This window comes from Carcharodon carcharias, chromosome 5 (genome assembly GCF_017639515.1).
Source record: "Carcharodon carcharias isolate sCarCar2 chromosome 5, sCarCar2.pri, whole genome shotgun sequence".
NCBI classification, from domain to species: Eukaryota; Metazoa; Chordata; class Chondrichthyes; order Lamniformes; family Lamnidae; genus Carcharodon; species Carcharodon carcharias.
This window is the reverse complement of record NC_054471.1, coordinates 89,672,459-89,693,408: the sequence shown is the minus strand read 5'-3', so window position 1 is coordinate 89,693,408 and position 20,950 is coordinate 89,672,459. Positions and strand designations below refer to the sequence as shown.

Genomic DNA, 20,950 nt, shown 5'->3' with positions numbered 1-20,950 from the left:
TAGTGAGTAGTGAGTCCTGAGTCCTGTGTAGTGAGTACTGAGTACTGAGTCCAGAGTACTGAGTCCTGAGTCCTGTGTAGTGAGTCCTGAGTCCTGTTTCCTGAGTCCTGAGTCCTGTGTAGTGAGTCCTGAATCCTGAGTCCTGTGTAGTGAGTAGTGACTTCTGAGTTCTGAATTCTGAGTCCTGAGTGCTGAGTCCTGTGTAGTGAGTACTATGTACTGAGTATTGAGTACTGAGTGCTGAGTACTGTGTACTGAGTACTGAGTACTGTGTACTGGGTACTGTGTACTGAGTACTGTGTACTGTGTACTGGGTACTGTGTACTGTGTACTCTGTACTGAGTACTGTGTACTGAGTACTGAGTACTGAGTACTGTGTACTGAGTGCTGAGTACTGTGTACTGAGTACTGTGTACTGAGTACTGTGTACTGAGTACTGTGTACTGAGTACTGTGTACTGTGTACTGAGTACGGTTTACTGAGAACTGCTTACTGTGTACTGAGTACTGAGTACTCTGTACTGTCTAGTGAGTAATGTGTACTCAGTATTGAGTAGTGAGTACTGTGTACTAAGTAGTGAGTATTGCGTACTGTGTTCTGTGTAGTGAGTAATGTATACTGAGTAGTGAGTAGTGAGTACTGTGTAGTGCATTGTGAATACTGTGTACTGTTTGCTGAGTATTGTATACTGAGTGTTGAGTTCTTTGTACTGACTACTGTGTACTGAGCCGTGAGTATTGAGTACTGTGTACTGAGTAGTTAGTAGTGAGTACTGAGTACTGAGTAGTGAGTATTGAGTACTGTGTAGTGCGTAGTGAATACTGTGTACTGAGTACAGTGTATTTTGAGGTGAGTCCTGTGCCCTGTGTAATGAGTCCTGAATCCTGAGTAGTGAGTACTGTGTACTGAGTAGTTTAGTAGTGAGTACTGAGTACTGAGTAGTGAGTACTGTCTACTGAGTAGTGAGTAGTGATTACTTTGTACTGAGCATTGAGTAGTGAGTTCTGTGTAGTGAGTACTGTGTTCTGAGTAGTGAGTACTGTGTTCTGAGTAGTTATTACTGTGTTCTGAGTAGTGAGTACTGTGTATTGAGTAGTGAGTACTGTGTATTGAGTAGTGAGTACTGTGTACTGAGTAGTGAGTACTGCCTACTGAGTAGTGAGTAGTGAGTACTGTGTACTGAGTATTGAGTTCTGTGTACTGAGTAGTGAGTACTATGTACTGAGTAGTGAGTACTGTGTACTGAGTACTGTGTACTGAGTAGTAAGTACTGTGTACTCAGTATTGACTACTGTGTACTGAATAGTGAGTACTGTGTCCTGAGTATTGAGTTCTGTGTACTGTGTAGTGAGTACTATGTACTGAGTAGTGAGTACTGTGTACTGAGTAGTGAGCAGTGAGTAATGTGTACTGAGTAGTGAATAGTGAGTACTGTGTAGTGCAGAGTGAAGACTGTGTACTGAGTAGTGAGTACTGTGTACTGAGTTCTGTGTACTGAGTACTGAGTAGTGAGTAATGTGTACTGAGTAGTGAGTTGTGAGTACTGTGTTGTGAGTATTGAGTACTGTGTACTCAGTATTGACTACTGTTTACTGAGTACTGAGCATTGAGTTTGTGTACTGAGTGCTGTGTACTGAGTATTTAGTACTGTGTACTGAGTATTGAGTACTGTGTACCGATTACTGTGTACTGTGGACTGTGTACTGTGTAGTGAGTAATGTGTACTGAGTAGTGAGTAGTCAGTACTGTGCACTGAGTCCTGAGTCCTGAGTCCTAAGTCCTGAGTCCTGAGTCGTGAGTCCAGTGTAGTGAGTAGTGAGTCCTGAGTCCTGTGTAGTGAGTCCTGAGTCCTGTTTCCTGAGTCCTGAGTCCTGTGTAGTGAGTCCTGAATCCTGAGTCCTGTGTAGTGAGTAGTGACTTCTGAGTTCTGAGTTCTGAGTCCTGAGTGCTGAGTCCTGTGTAGTGAGTACTATGTACTGAGTATTGAGTACTGTGTACTGAGTACTGTGTACTGTGTACTGAGTAGTGAGTAATGTGTACTGAGTAGTAAGTAGTCAGTACTGTGCACTGAGTCCTGAGTCCTGTGTAGTGAGTAGTGAGTCCTGAGTCCTGTGTAGTGAGTACTGAGTACTGAGTACTGAGTCCTGTGTACTGTGTACTGTGTACTGAGTCCTGTGTAGTGGCTATTGAATACTGTGTACTGAGTAGTGAGAACTGTGTAATGAGTAGTGAGTTCTGTGTCCTGAGTGGTGAGTACTGTGCACTGTGTACTGTGTACTGAGTAGTGAGTTGTGAGTAATGTGTACTGTGCACTGTGTACTGTGTACTGAGTGGTGAGTTGTGAGTACTGTGTACTGAGTAGTGAGTACTGTGTACTGATTATTGCGTACTGTGTACTGAGTACTGTGTAGTGCGTATTGTGTACTATGTACTGAGTGCTGTGCACTGAGTACTGAGTAGTGAGTAATATGTACTGAGTAGTGAGTTGGGTGTAGTGGGTACTGTGTATTGAGTAGTGAGTACTGTGTAATGAGTAGTGAGTACTGAGTAATGAGTAGTGAGTAGCGAGTACTGTGTACTGAGTACTGTGTACTGAGTACTGTGTACTGAGTATTGAGTGCTGTGTAATGAGTACTGAGTACTGTGTACTGAGTACTGTGTACTGTGTACTGAGTACTGTGTACTGAGTACTGTGTACTGAGTAGTGAGTACTGTGTACTGAGTAGTGAGTACTGCCTACTGAGTAGTGAGTAGTGAGTACTGTGTACTGAGTATTGAGTTCTGTGTACTGAGTAGTGAGTACTATGTACTGAGTAGTGAATACTGTGTACTGAGTACTGTGTACTGAGTAGTGAGTACTGTGTCCTGAGTATTGAGTTCTGTGTACTGTGTGGTGAGTACTATGTGCTGAGTAGTGAGTACTGTGTACTGAGTAGTGAGCAGTGAGTAATGTGTACTGAGTAGTGAATAGTGAGTACTGTGTAGTGCAGAGTGAAGACTGTGTACTGAGTAGTGAGTACTGTGTACTGAGTTCTGTGTACTGAGTACTGAGTAGTGAGTAATGTGTACTGAGTAGTGAGTTGTGAGTACTGTGTTGTGAGTAGTGAGTACTGTGTACTCAGTATTGACTACTGTTTACTGAGTACTGAGCATTGAGTTTGTGTACTGAGTGCTGTGTACTGAGTATTTAGTACTGTGTACTGAGTATTGAGTACTGTGTACCGATTACTGTGTACTGTGTACTGTGTACTGTGTACTGTGTAGTTAGTAATGTGTACTGAGTAGTGAGTAGTCAGTACTGTGCACTGAGTCCTGAGTCCTAAGTCCTGAGTCCTGAGTCGTGAGTCCAGTGTAGTGAGTAGTGAGTCCTGAGTCCTGTGTAGTGAGTACTGAGTACTGAGTCCAGAGTACTGAGTCCTGTGTAGTGAGTCCTGAGTCCTGTTTCCTGAGTCCTGAGTCCTGTGTAGTGAGTCCTGAATCCTGAGTCCTGTGTAGTGAGCAGTGACTTCTGAGTTCTGAGTTCTGAGTCCTGAGTGCTGAGTCCTGTGTAGTGAGTACTATGTACTGAGTATTGAGTACTGTGTACTGAGTACTGTGTACTGTGTACTGAGTAGTGAGTTATGTGTACTGAGTAGTAAGTAGTCAGTACTGTGCACTGAGCCCTGAGTCCTGTGTAGTGAGTAGTGAGTCCTGAGTCCTGTGTAGTGAGTACTGAGTACTGAGTACTGAGTACTGAGTCCTGTGTACTGTGTACTGTGTACTGAGTCCTGTGTAGTGACTATTGAATACTGTGTACTGAGTAGTGAGAACTGTGTAATGAGTAGTGAGTTCTGTGTCCTGAGTGGTGAGTACTGTGCACTGTGTACTGTGTACTGAGTAGTGAGTTGTGAGTAATGTGTACTGAGTAGTGAGTAGTGAGTACTGTGTACTGAGTAGTGAGTACTGTGTACTGAGTAGTGAGTACTGTGTACTGAGTATTGCGTACTGTGTACTGAGTACTGTGTACTGCGTATTGAGTATTATGTACTGAGTGCTGTGCACTGAGTACTGAGTAGTGAGTAATATGTACTGAGTAGTGAGTTGGGTGTAGTGGGTACTGTATACTGAGTAGTGAGTACTGAGTAATGAGTAGTGAGTAGCGAGTACTGTGTACTGAGTACTGAGTAGTGAGTACTGTGTACTGAGTATTGAGTATTGAGTACTGTGTACTGGGTAGTGAGTTCTGTGTACCGAGTAGTGAGTACTGTGCACTGTGTACTGTGTACTGAGTGGTGAGTTGTGAGTACTGTGTACTGAGTAGTGAGTACTGTGTACTGATTATTGCGTACTGTGTACTGAGTACTGTGTAGTGCGTATTGAGTACTATGTACTGAGTGCTGTGCACTGAGTACTGAGTAGTGAGTAATATGTACTGAGTAGTGAGTTGCGTGTAGTGGGTACTGTGTATTGAGTATTGAGTGCTGTGTAATGAGTAGTGAGTACTGTGTAATGAGTAGTGAGTAGCGAGTACTGTGTACTGAGTACTGTGTACTGAGTAGTGAGTACTGTGTATTGAGTACTGTGTACTGAGTATTGAGTACTGTGTACTGAGTACTGTGTACTGAGTAGTGAGTAATGTGTACTGAGTAGTGAGTAGTGAGTACTGTGTTGTGCATAGTGAATACTGTGTACTGTTTGCTGAGTATTGTATACTGAGTGTTGAGTTCTGTGTACTGACTACTGTGTACTGAGCCGTGAGTAGTGAGTACTGTGTACTGAGTAGTTAGTAGTGAGTAGTGAGTACTGAGTAGTGAGTAGTGAGTACTGTGTAGTGCGTAGTGAATACTGTGTACTGAGTACTGATTACTGTGTATTTTGAAGTGAGTCCTGTTTCATGTGTAATGAGTCCTGAGTCCTGAGTAGTGAGTACTGTGTACTGAGTAGTTAGTAGTGAGTACTGAGTAGTGAGTACTGTCTACTGAGTAGTGAGTAATGATTACTGTGTACTGAGCATTGAATCATGAGTTCTGTGTAGTGAGTACTGTGTTCTGAGTTGAGAGTACTGTGTTCTGAGTAGTGATTACTGTTTTCTGAGTAGTGAGTACTGTGTAGTGAGTAGTGAGTATTGTGTACTGAGTAGTGAGTACTGCCTACTGAGTAGTGAGTAGTGAGTACTGTGTACTGAGAATTGAGTTCTGTGTACTGAATAGTGAGTACTATGTACTGAGTAGTGAGTACTGTGTACTGAGTAGTGAGTACTGAGTAGTGAGTACTTTGTCCTGAGTATTGAGTTCTGTGTACTGTGTAGTGTGTACTATGTACTGAGTAGTGAGTACTGTGTACTGAGTACTGTGTACTGAGTATTGAGTATTGAGTACTGTGTACTGGGTAGTGAGTTCTGTGTACCGAGTAGTGAGTACTGTGCACTGTGTACTGTGTACTGAGTGGTGAGTTGTGAGTACTGTGTACTGAGTAGTGAGTACTGTGTACTGATTATTGCGTACTGTGTACTGAGTACTGTGTAGTGCGTATTGAGTACTATGTACTGAGTGCTGTGCACTGAGTACTGAGTAGTGAGTAATATGTACTGAGTAGTGAGTTGGGTGTAGTGGGTACTGTGTATTGAGTAGTGAGTACTGTGTAATGAGTAGTGAGTACTGAGTAATGAGTAGTGAGTAGCGAGTACTGTGTACTGAGTACTGTGTACTGAGTACTGTGTACTGAGTATTGAGTGCTGTGTAATGAGTAGTGAGTACTGTGTAATGAGTAGTGAGTAGCGAGTACTGTGTACTGAGTACTGTGTACTGAGTAGTGAGTAGTGAGTACTGTGTTGTGCATAGTGAATACTGTGTACTGTTTGCTGAGTATTGTATACTGAGTGTTGAGTTCTGTGTACTGACTACTGTGTACTGAGCCGTGAGTAGTGAGTACTGTGTACTGAGTAGTTAGTAGTGAGTAGTGAGTACTGAGTAGTGAGTAGTGAGTACTGTGTAGTGCGTAGTGAATACTGTGTACTGAGTACTGATTACTGTGTATTTTGAAGTGAGTCCTGTTTCATGTGTAATGAGTCCTGAGTCCTGAGTAGTGAGTACTGTGTACTGAATAGTTAGTAGTGAGTACTGAGTAGTGAGTACTCTCTACTGAGTAGTGAGTAATGATTACTGTGTACTGAGCATTGAGTCGTGAGTTCTGTGTAGTGAGTACTGTGTTCTGAGTAGAGAGTACTGTGTTCTGAGTAGTGATTACTGTGTTCTGAGTAGTGAGTACTGTGTAGTGAGTAGTGAGTATTGTGTACTGAGTAGTGAGTACTGCCTACTGAGTAGTGAGTAGTGAGTACTGTGTACTGAGACTTGAGTTCTGTGTACTGAATAGTGAGTACTATGTACTGAGTAGTGAGTACTGTGTACTGAGTAGTGAGTACTGAGTAGTGAGTACTTTGTCCTGAGTATTGAGTTCTGTGTACTGTGTAGTGAGTACTATGTACTGAGTAGTGAGTACTGTGTACTGAGTACTGTGTACTGAGTAGTGAGCAGTGAGTAATGTGTACTGTGTAGTGCAGAGTGAAGACTGTGTACTGAGTAGTGAGTACTGTGTACTGAGTTCTGTGTACTGTGTACTGAGTACTGTGTACTGGGTACTGTGTACTGTCTACTTAGCACTGTGTACTGAGTACTGTGTACTGAGTGCTGAGTGCTGAGTGCTGAGTGCTGTGTACTGAGTGCTGAGTACTGAGTACTGTGTACTGAGTACTGTGTACTGAGTACTGAGTACTGTGTACTGAGTACTGAGTACTGAGTACTGTTTACTGAGTACTGTGTACTGACGCTGAGTAATGTGTACTGAGTACTGTGTACTGAATACTGAGTACTGTGTACTGTGTACTGAGTACTGTTTACTGACTACTGAGTACTGTGTATTGAGTGCTGAGTACTCTGTAATGTCTAGTGAGTAATGTGTACTCAGTATTGAGTAGTGAGTACTGTGTACTGAGTAGTGATTATTGCGTACTGTGTACTGAGTAGTGAGTAATGTGTAGTGCATTGTGAATACTGTGTACTGTTTGCTGAGTATTGTATACTGAGTGTTGAGTTCTGTGTACTGACTACTGTGTACTGAGCAGTGAGTAGTGAGTACTGTGTACTGAGTAGTTAGTAGTGAGTACTGAGTAGTGAGTAGTGAGGACTGTGTAGTGCGTAGTGAATACTGTGTACTGAGTGCTGTTTATTTTGAGGTGAGTCCTGTGCCCTGTGTAATGAGTCCTGAATCCTGAGTAGTTAGTACTGTTTACTGAGTAGTTAGTAGTGAGTACTGAGTACTGACTAGTGAGTACTGTCTACTGAGTAGTGAGTAGTGATTACTTTGTACTGAGCATTGAATAGTGAGTTCTGTGTAGTGAGTACTGTGTTCTGAGTAGTGAGTACTGTGTTCTGAGTAGTTATTACTGTGTTCTGAGTAGTGAGTACTGTGTATTGAGTAGTGAGTACTGTGTACTGAGCAGTGAGTACTGTGTACTGTGTACTGAGTACTGTGTACTGAGTAGTTAGTACTGTGTACTGAGTACTGTGTACTGTGTACTGAGTACTGTGTACTGTGTACTGGGTGCTGAGTACTGAGTACTGAGTACTGAGTACTGAATACTGTGTACTGTGTACTGGGAACTGGGTACTGTGTACTGAGTACTGTGTACTGTATACTGAGTACTGATTACTGAGTTCTGAGTACTGTGTACTGTATACTGAGTACTGATTACTGAGTTCTGAGTACTGTGTACTGAGTACTGTGTACTGAGTGCTGACTACTGTGTACTGAGTACTGTGTACTGTGTACTGAGTACTGTGTACTGAGTACTGAGTGCTGTGTACTGTTTACTGTGTACTGGGTACTGAGTACTGTGTACTGAGTACTGTGTACTGAGTAGTGAGCAGTGAGTAATGTGTACTGAGTAGTGAATAGTGAGTACTGTGTAGTGCAGAGTGAAGACTGTGTACTGAGAACTTAGTACTGTGTACTGAGTACTGTGTACTGAGTGCTGAGTACTGTGTACTGAGTACTGTGTACTGTGTACAGTGTACTGTGTACTGAGTACTGAGTACTGAGTACTGTGTCCTGAGTACTGTGTACTGAGTGCTGATTACTGTGTACTGAGTACTGAGTACTGAGTACTGTGTACTGAGTACTGAGTACTGTGTACTGGGTACTGTGTACTGAGTACTGTGTACTGAGTACTGAGTACTGAGTACTGTGTCCTGAGTACTGTGTACTGAGTGCTGAGTACTGTGTACTGAGTACTGTGTACTGAGTACTGTGTACTGAGTATTGTGCACTGAATACTGTGTACTGAGTACTGAGTACTGTGTCCTGAGTGCTGTGTACTGAGTGCTGAGTACTGTGTACTGAGTACAGTGTACTGAATACTGTGTACTGAGTACTGTGTACTGAGTATTGTGTACTGAGTACTGTGTACTGAGTACTGTGTACTGTGTACTGAGTACTGAGTACTGTGTCCTGAATACTGTGTACTGAGTGCTGAGTACTGTGTACTGAGTACTGAGTACTGTGTACTGAGTACTGAGCACTGAGTACTGAGTACTGAGTACTGTGTACTGGGTACTGTGTACTGAGTACTGTGTACTGTGTACTGGGTACTGTGTACTGTGTACTCTGTACTGAGTACTGTGTACTGAGTACTGAGTGCTGTGTACTGAGTACTGTGTACTGAGTGCTGAGTACTGTGTACTGAGTACTGTGTACTGCGTACTGTGTACTGAGTACTGTGTACTGTGTACTGTGTACTGAGTACTGAGTACTGAGTACTGTGTACTGTGTACTGAGTACGGTTTACTGAGTACTGCTTACTGTGTACTGAGTTTTGAGTACTCTGTACTGTCTAGTGAGTAATGTGTACTCAGTATTGAGTAGTGAGTACTGTGTACTGAGTAGTGAGTATTGCGTACTGTGTTCTGTGTAGTGAGTAATGTATACTGAGTAGTGAGTAGTGAGTACTGTGTAGTGCATTGTGAATACTGTGTACTGTTTGCTGAGTATTGTATACTGAGTGTTGAGTTCTGTGTACTGACTACTGTGTACTGAGCCGTGAGTATTGAGTACTGAGTAGTGAGTATTGAGTACTGTGTAGTGCGTAGTGAATACTGTGTACTGAGTACAGTGTATTTTGAGGTGAGTCCTGTGCCCTGTGTAATGAGTCCTGAATCCTGAGTAGTGAGTACTGTGTACTGAGTAGTTTAGTAGTGAGTACTGAGTACTGAGTAGTGAGTACTGTCTACTGAGTAGTGAGTAGTGATTACTTTGTACTGAGCATTGAGTAGTGAGTTCTGTGTAGTGAGTACTGTGTTCTGAGTAGTGAGTACTGTGTTCTGAGTAGTTATTACTGTGTTCTGAGTAGTGAGTACTGTGTATTGAGTAGTGAGTACTGTGTACTGAGTAGTGAGTACTGCCTACTGAGTAGTGAGTAATGTGTACTGAGTAGTGAGTAGTGAGTACTGTGTACTGAGTAGTGAGTACTGTGCACTGAGTAGTGAGTACTGTGTACTGAGTATTGCGTACTGTGTACTGAGTACTGTGTACTGCGTATTGAGTATTATGTACTGAGTGCTGTGCACTGAGTACTGAGTAGTGAGTAATATGTACTGAGTAGTGAGTTGGGTGTAGTGGGTACTGTGTACTGAGTAGTGAGTACTGTGTAATGAGTAGTGAGTACTGAGTAATGAGTAGTGAGTAGCGAGTACTGTGTACTGAGTACTGTGTACTGAGTATTGAGTATTGAGTACTGTGTACTGGGTAGTGAGTTCTGTGTACCGAGTAGTGAGTACTGTGCTCTGTGTACTGTGTACTGAGTGGTGAGTTGTTAGTACTGTGTACTGAGTAGTGAGTACTGTGTACTGATTATTGCGTACTGTGTACTGAGTACTGTGTAGTGCGTATTGAGTACTATGTACTGAGTGCTGTGCACTGAGTACTGAGTAGTGAGTAATATGTACTGAGTAGTGAGTTGGGTGTAGTGGGTACTGTGTATTGAGTAGTGAGTACTGTGTAATGAGTAGTGAGTACTGAGTAATGAGTAGTGTTTAGCGAGTACTGTGTACTGAGTACTGCGTACTGAGTACTGTGTACTGAGTATTGAGTGCTGTGTACTGAGTAGTGAGTAGTGAGTACTGTGTTGTGCATAGTGAATACTGTGTACTGTTTGCTGAGTATTGTATACTGAGTGTTGAGTTCTGTGTACTGACTACTGTGTACTGAGCCGTGAGTAGTGAGTACTGTGTACTGAGTAGTTAGTAGTGAGTAGTGAGTAGTGAGTACTGTGTAGTGCGTAGTGAATACTGTGTACTGAGTACTGATTACTGTGTATTTTGAAGTGAGTCCTGTTTCATGTGTAATGAGTCCTGAGTCCTGAGTAGTGAGTACTGTGTACTGAGTAGTTAGTAGTGAGTACTGAGTAGTGAGTACTGTCTACTGAGTAGTGAGTAATGATTACTGTGTACTGAGCATTGAATCATGAGTTCTGTGTAGTGAGTACTGTGTTCTGAGTTGAGAGTACTGTGTTCTGAGTAGTGATTACTGTTTTCTGAGTAGTGAGTACTGTGTAGTGAGTAGTGAGTATTGTGTACTGAGTAGTGAGTACTGCCTACTGAGTAGTGAGTAGTGAGTACTGTGTACTGAGAATTGAGTTCTGTGTACTGAATAGTGAGTACTATGTACTGAGTAGTGAGTACTGTGTACTGAGTAGTGAGTACTGAGTAGTGAGTACTTTGTCCTGAGTATTGAGTTCTGTGTACTGTGTAGTGTGTACTATGTACTGAGTAGTGAGTACTGTGTACTGAGTACTGTGTACTGAGTATTGAGTATTGAGTACTGTGTACTGGGTAGTGAGTTCTGTGTACCGAGTAGTGAGTACTGTGCACTGTGTACTGTGTACTGAGTGGTGAGTTGTGAGTACTGTGTACTGAGTAGTGAGTACTGTGTACTGATTATTGCGTACTGTGTACTGAGTACTGTGTAGTGCGTATTGAGTACTATGTACTGAGTGCTGTGCACTGAGTACTGAGTAGTGAGTAATATGTACTGAGTAGTGAGTTGGGTGTAGTGGGTACTGTGTATTGAGTAGTGAGTACTGTGTAATGAGTAGTGAGTACTGAGTAATGAGTAGTGAGTAGCGAGTACTGTGTACTGAGTACTGTGTACTGAGTACTGTGTACTGAGTATTGAGTGCTGTGTAATGAGTAGTGAGTACTGTGTAATGAGTAGTGAGTAGCGAGTACTGTGTACTGAGTACTGTGTACTGAGTAGTGAGTAGTGAGTACTGTGTTGTGCATAGTGAATACTGTGTACTGTTTGCTGAGTATTGTATACTGAGTGTTGAGTTCTGTGTACTGACTACTGTGTACTGAGCCGTGAGTAGTGAGTACTGTGTACTGAGTAGTTAGTAGTGAGTAGTGAGTACTGAGTAGTGAGTAGTGAGTACTGTGTAGTGCGTAGTGAATACTGTGTACTGAGTACTGATTACTGTGTATTTTGAAGTGAGTCCTGTTTCATGTGTAATGAGTCCTGAGTCCTGAGTAGTGAGTACTGTGTACTGAATAGTTAGTAGTGAGTACTGAGTAGTGAGTACTCTCTACTGAGTAGTGAGTAATGATTACTGTGTACTGAGCATTGAGTCGTGAGTTCTGTGTAGTGAGTACTGTGTTCTGAGTAGAGAGTACTGTGTTCTGAGTAGTGATTACTGTGTTCTGAGTAGTGAGTACTGTGTAGTGAGTAGTGAGTATTGTGTACTGAGTAGTGAGTACTGCCTACTGAGTAGTGAGTAGTGAGTACTGTGTACTGAGACTTGCGTTCTGTGTACTGAATAGTGAGTACTATGTACTGAGTAGTGAGTACTGTGTACTGAGTAGTGAGTACTGAGTAGTGAGTACTTTGTCCTGAGTATTGAGTTCTGTGTACTGTGTAGTGAGTACTATGTACTGAGTAGTGAGTACTGTGTACTGAGTACTGTGTACTGAGTAGTGAGCAGTGAGTAATGTGTACTGTGTAGTGCAGAGTGAAGACTGTGTACTGAGTAGTGAGTACTGTGTACTGAGTTCTGTGTACTGTGTACTGAGTACTGTGTACTGGGTACTGTGTACTGTCTACTTAGCACTGTGTACTGAGTACTGTGTACTGAGTGCTGAGTGCTGAGTGCTGAGTGCTGTGTACTGAGTGCTGAGTACTGAGTACTGTGTACTGAGTACTGTGTACTGAGTACTGAGTACTGTGTACTGAGTACTGAGTACTGAGTACTGTTTACTGAGTACTGTGTACTGACGCTGAGTAATGTGTACTGAGTACTGTGTACTGAATACTGAGTACTGTGTACTGTGTACTGAGTACTGTTTACTGACTACTGAGTACTGTGTATTGAGTGCTGAGTACTCTGTAATGTCTAGTGAGTAATGTGTACTCAGTATTGAGTAGTGAGTACTGTGTACTGAGTAGTGATTATTGCGTACTGTGTACTGAGTAGTGAGTAATGTGTAGTGCATTGTGAATACTGTGTACTGTTTGCTGAGTATTGTATACTGAGTGTTGAGTTCTGTGTACTGACTACTGTGTACTGAGCAGTGAGCAGTGAGTAGTGAGTACTGTGTACTGAGTAGTTAGTAGTGAGTACTGAGTAGTGAGTAGTGAGGACTGTGTAGTGCGTAGTGAATACTGTGTACTGAGTGCTGTTTATTTTGAGGTGAGTCCTGTGCCCTGTGTAATGAGTCCTGAATCCTGAGTAGTTAGTACTGTTTACTGAGTAGTTAGTAGTGAGTACTGAGTACTGACTAGTGAGTACTGTCTACTGAGTAGTGAGTAGTGATTACTTTGTACTGAGCATTGAATAGTGAGTTCTGTGTAGTGAGTACTGTGTTCTGAGTAGTGAGTACTGTGTTCTGAGTAGTTATTACTGTGTTCTGAGTAGTGAGTACTGTGTATTGAGTAGTGAGTACTGAGTACTGAGCAGTGAGTACTGTGTACTGTGTACTGAGTACTGTGTACTGAGTAGTTAGTACTGTGTACTGAGTACTGTGTACTGTGTACTGAGTACTGTGTACTGTGTACTGGGTGCTGAGTACTGAGTACTGAGTACTGAGTACTGAATACTGTGTACTGTGTACTGGGAACTGGGTACTGTGTACTGAGTACTGTGTACTGTATACTGAGTACTGATTACTGAGTTCTGAGTACTGTGTACTGTATACTGAGTACTGATTACTGAGTTCTGAGTACTGTGTACTGAGTACTGTGTACTGAGTGCTGACTACTGTGTACTGAGTACTGTGTACTGTGTACTGAGTACTGTGTACTGAGTACTGAGTGCTGTGTACTGTTTACTGTGTACTGGGTACTGAGTACTGTGTACTGAGTACTGTGTACTGAGTAGTGAGCAGTGAGTAATGTGTACTGAGTAGTGAATAGTGAGTACTGTGTAGTGCAGAGTGAAGATTGTGTACTGAGAACTTAGTACTGTGTACTGAGTACTGTGTACTGAGTGCTGAGTACTGTGTACTGAGTACTGTGTACTGTGTACAGTGTACTGTGTACTGAGTACTGAGTACTGAGTACTGTGTCCTGAGTACTGTGTACTGAGTGCTGATTACTGTGTACTGAGTACTGAGTACTGAGTACTGTGTACTGAGTACTGAGTACTGTGTACTGGGTACTGTGTACTGAGTACTGTGTACTGAGTACTGAGTACTGAGTACTGTGTCCTGAGTACTGTGTACTGAGTGCTGAGTACTGTGTACTGAGTACTGTGTACTGAGTACTGTGTACTGAGTATTGTGCACTGAATACTGTGTACTGAGTACTGAGTACTGTGTCCTGAGTGCTGTGTACTGAGTGCTGAGTACTGTGTACTGAGTACAGTGTACTGAATACTGTGTACTGAGTACTGTGTACTGAGTATTGTGTACTGAGTACTGTGTACTGAGTACTGTGTACTGTGTACTGAGTACTGAGTACTGTGTCCTGAATACTGTGTACTGAGTGCTGAGTACTGTGTACTGAGTACTGAGTACTGTGTACTGAGTACTGAGCACTGAGTACTGAGTACTGAGTACTGTGTACTGGGTACTGTGTACTGAGTACTGTGTACTGTGTACTGGGTACTGTGTACTGTGTACTCTGTACTGAGTACTGTGTACTGAGTACTGAGTGCTGTGTACTGAGTACTGTGTACTGAGTGCTGAGTACTGTGTACTGAGTACTGTGTACTGCGTACTGTGTACTGAGTACTGTGTACTGTGTACTGTGTACTGAGTACTGAGTACTGAGTACTGTGTACTGTGTACTGAGTACGGTTTACTGAGTACTGCTTACTGTGTACTGAGTTTTGAGTACTCTGTACTGTCTAGTGAGTAATGTGTACTCAGTATTGAGTAGTGAGTACTGTGTACTGAGTAGTGAGTATTGCGTACTGTGTTCTGTGTAGTGAGTAATGTATACTGAGTAGTGAGTAGTGAGTACTGTGTAGTGCATTGTGAATACTGTGTACTGTTTGCTGAGTATTGTATACTGAGTGTTGAGTTCTGTGTACTGACTACTGTGTACTGAGCCGTGAGTATTGAGTACTGAGTAGTGAGTATTGAGTACTGTGTAGTGCGTAGTGAATACTGTGTACTGAGTACAGTGTATTTTGAGGTGAGTCCTGTGCCCTGTGTAATGAGTCCTGAATCCTGAGTAGTGAGTACTGTGTACTGAGTAGTTTAGTAGTGAGTACTGAGTACTGAGTAGTGAGTACTGTCTACTGAGTAGTGAGTAGTGATTACTTTGTACTGAGCATTGAGTAGTGAGTTCTGTGTAGTGAGTACTGTGTTCTGAGTAGTGAGTACTGTGTTCTGAGTAGTTATTACTGTGTTCTGAGTAGTGAGTACTGTGTATTGAGTAGTGAGTACTGTGTACTGAGTAGTGAGTACTGCCTACTGAGTAGTGAGTAATGTGTACTGAGTAGTGAGTAGTGAGTACTGTGTACTGAGTAGTGAGTACTGTGCACTGAGTAGTGAGTACTGTGTACTGAGTATTGCGTACTGTGTACTGAGTACTGTGTACTGCGTATTGAGTATTATGTACTGAGTGCTGTGCACTGAGTACTGAGTAGTGAGTAATATGTACTGAGTAGTGAGTTGGGTGTAGTGGGTACTGTGTACTGAGTAGTGAGTACTGTGTAATGAGTAGTGAGTACTGAGTAATGAGTAGTGAGTAGCGAGTACTGTGTACTGAGTACTGTGTACTGAGTATTGAGTATTGAGTACTGTGTACTGGGTAGTGAGTTCTGTGTACCGAGTAGTGAGTACTGTGCTCTGTGTACTGTGTACTGAGTGGTGAGTTGTTAGTACTGTGTACTGAGTAGTGAGTACTGTGTACTGATTATTGCGTACTGTGTACTGAGTACTGTGTAGTGCGTATTGAGTACTATGTACTGAGTGCTGTGCACTGAGTACTGAGTAGTGAGTAATATGTACTGAGTAGTGAGTTGGGTGTAGTGGGTACTGTGTATTGAGTAGTGAGTACTGTGTAATGAGTAGTGAGTACTGAGTAATGAGTAGTGTTTAGCGAGTACTGTGTACTGAGTACTGCGTACTGAGTACTGTGTACTGAGTATTGAGTGCTGTGTAATGAGTAGTGAGTACTGTGTAATGAGTAGTGAGTAGCGAGTACTGTGTACTGCGTACTGTGTACTGAGTAGTGAGTACTATGTACTGAGTAGTGAGTACTGCCTACTGAGTACTGTGTACTGAGTAGTGAGTACTGTGTCCTGAGTATTGAGTTTTGTGTACTGTGTAGTGAGTACTATGTGCTGAGTAGTGAGTACTGTGTACTGAGTAGTGAGCAGTGAGTAATGTGTACTTAGTGAATAGTGAGTACTGTGTAGTGCAGAGTGAAGACTGTGTACTGAGTAGTGAGTACTGTGTACTGAGTTCTGTGTACTGAGTACTGAGTAGTGAGTTGTGAGTACTGTGTTGTGAGTAGTGAGTACTGTGTACTCAGTATTGACTACTGTTTACTGAGTACTGAGCATTGAGTTTGTGTACTGAGTGCTGTGTACTGAGTATTGAGTACTGTGTACCGATTACTGTGTACTGTGTACTGTGTAGTGAGTAATGTGTACTGAGTAGTGAGTAGTCAGTACTGTGCACTGAGTCCTGAGTCCTGAGTCCTAAGTCCTGAGTCCTGAGTCCTGAGTCGTGAGTCCAGTGTAGTGAGTAGTGAGTCCTGAGTCCTGTGTAGTGAGTACTGAGTACTGAGTCCAGAGTACTGAGTCCTGAGTCCTGTGTAGTGAGTCCTGAGTCCTGTTTCCTGAGTCCTGAGTCCTGTGTAGTGAGTCCTGAATCCTGAGTCCTGTGTAGTGAGTAGTGACTTCTGAGTTCTGAGTTCTGAGTCCTGAGTGCTGAGTCCTGTGTAGTGAGTACTATGTACTGAGTATTGAGTACTGTGTACTGTGTACTGAGTAGTGAGTAATGTGTACTGAGTAGTAAGTAGTCAGTACTGTGCACTGAGTCCTGAGTCCTGTGTAGTGAGTAGTGAGTCCTGAGTCCTGTGTAGTGAGTACTGAGTACTGAGTACTGAGTCCTGTGTACTGTGTACTGTGTACTGAGTCCTGTGTAGTGACTATTGAATACTGTGTACTGAGTAGTGAGAACTGTGTAATGAGTAGTGAGTTCTGTGTCCTGAGTGGTGAGTACTGTGCACTGTGTACTGTGTACTGAGTAGTGAGTTGTGAGTAATGTGTACTGAGTAGCGAGTAGTGAGTACTGTGTACTGAGTAGTGAGTACTGTGTACTGAGTATTGCGTACTGTGTACTGAGTACTGTGTACTGCGTATTGAGTATTATGTACTGAGTGCTGTGCACTGAGTACTGAGTAGTGAGTAATATGTACTGAGTAGTGAGTTGGGTGTAGTGGGTACTGTGTACTGAGTAGTGAGTACTGTGTAATGAGTAGTGAGTACTGAGTAATGAGTAGTGAGTAGCGAGTACTGTGTACTGAGTACTGTGTACTGAGTATTGAGTACTGTGTACTGGGTAGTGAGTTCTGTGTACCGAGTAGTGAGTACTGTGCACTGTGTACTGTGTACTGAGTGGTGAGCTGTGAGTACTGTGTACTGAGTAGTGAGTACTGTGTACTGATTATTGCGTACTGTGTACTGAGTACTGTGTACTGCGTATTGAGTACTATGTACTGAGTGCTGTGCACTGAGTACTGAGTAGTGAGTAATATGTACTGAGTAGTGAGTTGGGTGTAGTGGGTACTGTGTATTGAGTAGCGAGTACTGTGTAATGAGTAGTGAGTACTGAGTAATGAGTAGTGAGTAGCGAGTACTGTGTACTGAGTACTGTGTACTGAGTACTGTGTACTGAGTATTGAGTGCTGTGTAATGAGTAGTGAGTACTGTGTAATGAGTAGTGAGTACTGAGTAATGAGTAGTGAGTAGCGAGTACTGTGTACTGAGTACTGTGTACTGAGTACTGTGTACTGAGTATTGAGTGCTGTGTAATGAGTAGTGAGTACTGTGTAATGAGTAGTGAGTAGCGAGTACTGTGTACTGAGTACTGTGTACTGAGTAGTGAGTACTGTGTATTGAGTACTGTGTACTGAGTATTGAGTACTGTGTACTGAGTACTGTGTACTGAGTAGTGAGTAATGTGTACTGAGTAGTGAGTAGTGAGTACTGTGTACTGGGTAGTGAGTAGTGAGTAGTGAGTACTGTGTTGTGCATAGTGAATACTGTGTACTGTTTGCTGAGTATTGTATACTGAGTGTTGAGTTCTGTGTACTGACTACTGTGTACTGAGCCGTGAGTAGTGAGTACTGTGTACTGAGTAGTTAGTAGTGAGTAGTGAGTACTGAGTAGTGAGTAGTGAGTACTGTGTAGTGCGTAGTGAATACTGTGTACTGAGTACTGATTGCTGTGTATTTTGAAGTGAGTCCTGTTTCATGTGTAATGAGTCCTGAGTCCTGAGTAGTAAGTACTGTGTACTGAGTAGTTAGTAGTGAGTACTGAGTAGTGAGTACTGTCTACTGAGTAGTGAGTAATGATTACTGTGTACTGAGCATTGAATCATGAGTTCTGTGTAGTGAGTACTGTGTTCTGAGTTGAGAGTACTGTGTTCTGAGTAGTGATTACTGTGTTCTGAGTAGTGAGTACTGTGTAGTGAGTAGTGAGTATTGTGTACTGAGTAGTGAGTACTGCCTACTGAGTAGTGAGTAGTGAGTACTGTGTACTGAGAATTGAGTTCTGTGTACTGAATAGTGAGTACTATGTACTGAGTAGTGAGTACTGTGTACTGAGTAGTGAGTACTGAGTAGTGAGTACTTTGTCCTGAGTATTGAGTTCTGTGTACTGTGTAGTGAGTACTATGTACTGAGTAGTGAGTACTGTGTACTGAGTACTGTGTACTGAGTAGTGAGCAGTGAGTAATGTGTACTGTATAGTGCAGAGTGAAGACTGTGTACTGAGTAGTGAGTACTGTGTACTGAGTACTGTGTACTGAGTACTGAGTAGTGAGTAATGTGTTCTGAGTAGTGAGTACTGTGTACTCAGTATTGACTACTGTGTACTGAGTACTGAGCATTGAGTATTGTGTACTGAGTGCTGTGTACTGCGTATTGAGTACTGTGCACTTGTACTGAGTATTGAGTACTGTGTACCGATTACTGTGTACTGTGTAGTGAGTAATGTGTACTGAGTAGTGAGCAGTGAGTAGTCAGTACTGTGCACTGAGTCCTGAGTCCTGAGTCCTGTGTAGTGATTAGTGAGTCCTGAGTCCTGAGTCCTGTGTAGTGAGTACTGAGTACTGAGTACTGAGTCCAGAGTCCTGTGTAGTGAGTCCTGAGTCCTGAGTCCTGTGTACTGAGTCCTGTGTACTGTGAGGTGAGTCCTGAGTCCTGTGTCCTGAGTCCTGAGTCCTGAGTCCTGTGTCCTGAGTCCTGAGTCCTGTGTAGTGAGTCCTGTGTAGTGAGTAGTAAATTCTGAGTTCTGAGTTCTGAGTCCTGAGTCCTGTGTAGTGAGTACTATGTACTGAGTATTGAGTACTGTGTACTGAGTACTGTGTACTGTGTACTGAGTAGTGAGTAATGTGTACTGAGTAGTGAGTAGTCAGTACTGTGCACTGAGTCCTGAGTCCTGTGTAGTGAGTACTGAGTACTGAGTACTGAGTACTGAGTACTGAGTACTGAGTAATGAGTACTGAGTCCTGTGTACTGTGTACTGTGTACTGAGTCCTGTGTACTGTGTACTGAGTCCTGTGTAGTGACTAGTGAATACTGTGTACTGTAGTGAGAACTGTGCAATGAGTAGTGAGTTCTCTGTCCTGAGCACTGTGTACTGAGTAGTGAGTACTGTGCGCTGAGTACTGTGTACTGAGTAGTGAGTTGTGAGTAATGTGTACTGAGTATGAGTACTGTGTACTGAGTAGTGAGTACTGTGTACTGAGTATTGCATTCAGTGTACTGTGTACTGTGTACTGCGTATTGAGTACTATGTACTGAGCGCTGTGCACTGAGTACTGAGTAGTGAGTAATATGTACTGAGTAGTGAGTGAGTAGGGTGTAGTGGGTACTATGTACTGAGTAGTGAGTACTGTGTAATGAGTAGTGAGTACTGTGTAATGCGTAGTGTGTAGCGAGTACTGTGTACTGAGTACTGTGTACTGAGTATTGAGTACTGTGTAATGAGTAGTGAGTACTGTGTAATGCATAGTGAGTAGCGAGTACTGTGTACTGAGTACTGTGTACTGAGCACTGTGTACTGAGTATTGAGTACTGTGTACTGAGTAGTGAGTACTGTGTATTGAGTACTGTGCACTGAGTATTGAATACTGTGTACTGAGTAGTGAGTAATGTGTACTGAGTAGTGAGTAATGTGTACTGAGTAGTGAGTACTGTGTACTGAGTAGTGAGTAGTGAGTACTGTGTAGTGCGTAGTGTATACTGTGTACTGAGTAGTGAGTACTGTGTCCTGAGTAGTGAGTACTGTCTACTAAGTAGTGAGTAGTGAGTACTGTGTACTGAGTATTGAGTAATGAGTTCTGTGTAGTGAGTACTGTGTTCTGAGTAGTGAGTACTGTGTTCTGAGTAGAGAGTACTGTGTTCTGAGTAGTGAGCACTGTGTTCTGAGTAGTGAGTAACTTGTAGTGAGTAGTGAGTTCTGTATACTGAGTATTGAGTTCTGTGTACTGAGTAGTGAGCACTGTGTACTAAGTACTGTCTACTGAGTATTGAGTACTGTGTACTGGGTATTGAGTACTGGGTACTGAGTATTCTGTACTGAGTAGTGAGTAATGTGTACTCAGTATTTTGTAGTGAGTACTATGTACTGAGCAGTGAGTACTGTGTACTGAGTTGTGAGTGCTGTGTACTGAGTACTGTTTACTGAGTACTGAGTATTGAGTACTGAGTACTGAGTACTCTGTACTGACTAGTGAGTAGTCAGTACTGAGCACTGTGTCTTGAGTAGTGAATTCTGTGTACTGAGTACTGTATTCTGAGAAGTGAGTACTGTGTAGTGAGAAATGAGTACTCTGTACTGAGTAGAGAGTACTGTGTACTGAGTAGTGAGTACTGTGTACTGAGTACTTTGTACTGCATATTCAGTAATGTGTACTGAGTTCTGTGTCCTTTGTACTGGGTACTGTGTACTGAGTATTGAGTACTGTGTACTGAGTATAGAGTACTTTGTATTGAGTACTCTGTACTGAGTATTGAGTAATGTGTACTCAGTAGTGAGTAGTGAGTACTGTGTACTGGGTAGTGAGTAGAGAGTACTGTGTAATGAGTTGTGAGTACTGTGTACTGAGTAGTGAGTACTGTTTGCTGACTACTGTGTACTTAGTGTTGAGTTCTGTGTATTGAGTGCCGTGTACTGAGTAGTGACTAGTGAGTATTGTGTACTGAGTAGTGAGTACTGAGTAGTGAGTAGTGAATACTGTGTAGT

General features: G+C 42.6%; 1 protein-coding gene across 1 annotated transcript; it reads right to left on the bottom strand.

Moving 5' to 3' along the window:
• Window positions 1–1,773: 1,773 nt before the first annotated feature.
• LOC121277725 (dynein heavy chain) lies at window positions 1,774–14,291 on the bottom strand (the record flags this gene model as incomplete). Its single annotated transcript, XM_041187361.1, is given in 5 exon segments — window positions 1,774–1,899; window positions 7,982–8,484; window positions 8,549–8,621; window positions 13,736–13,986; window positions 14,072–14,291. Coding segments are annotated over 5 exon segments (1,173 nt in total), but the record flags the coding sequence as incomplete, so codon positions are not given.
• Between the last annotated feature and the right edge of the window lie 6,659 nt (window positions 14,292–20,950).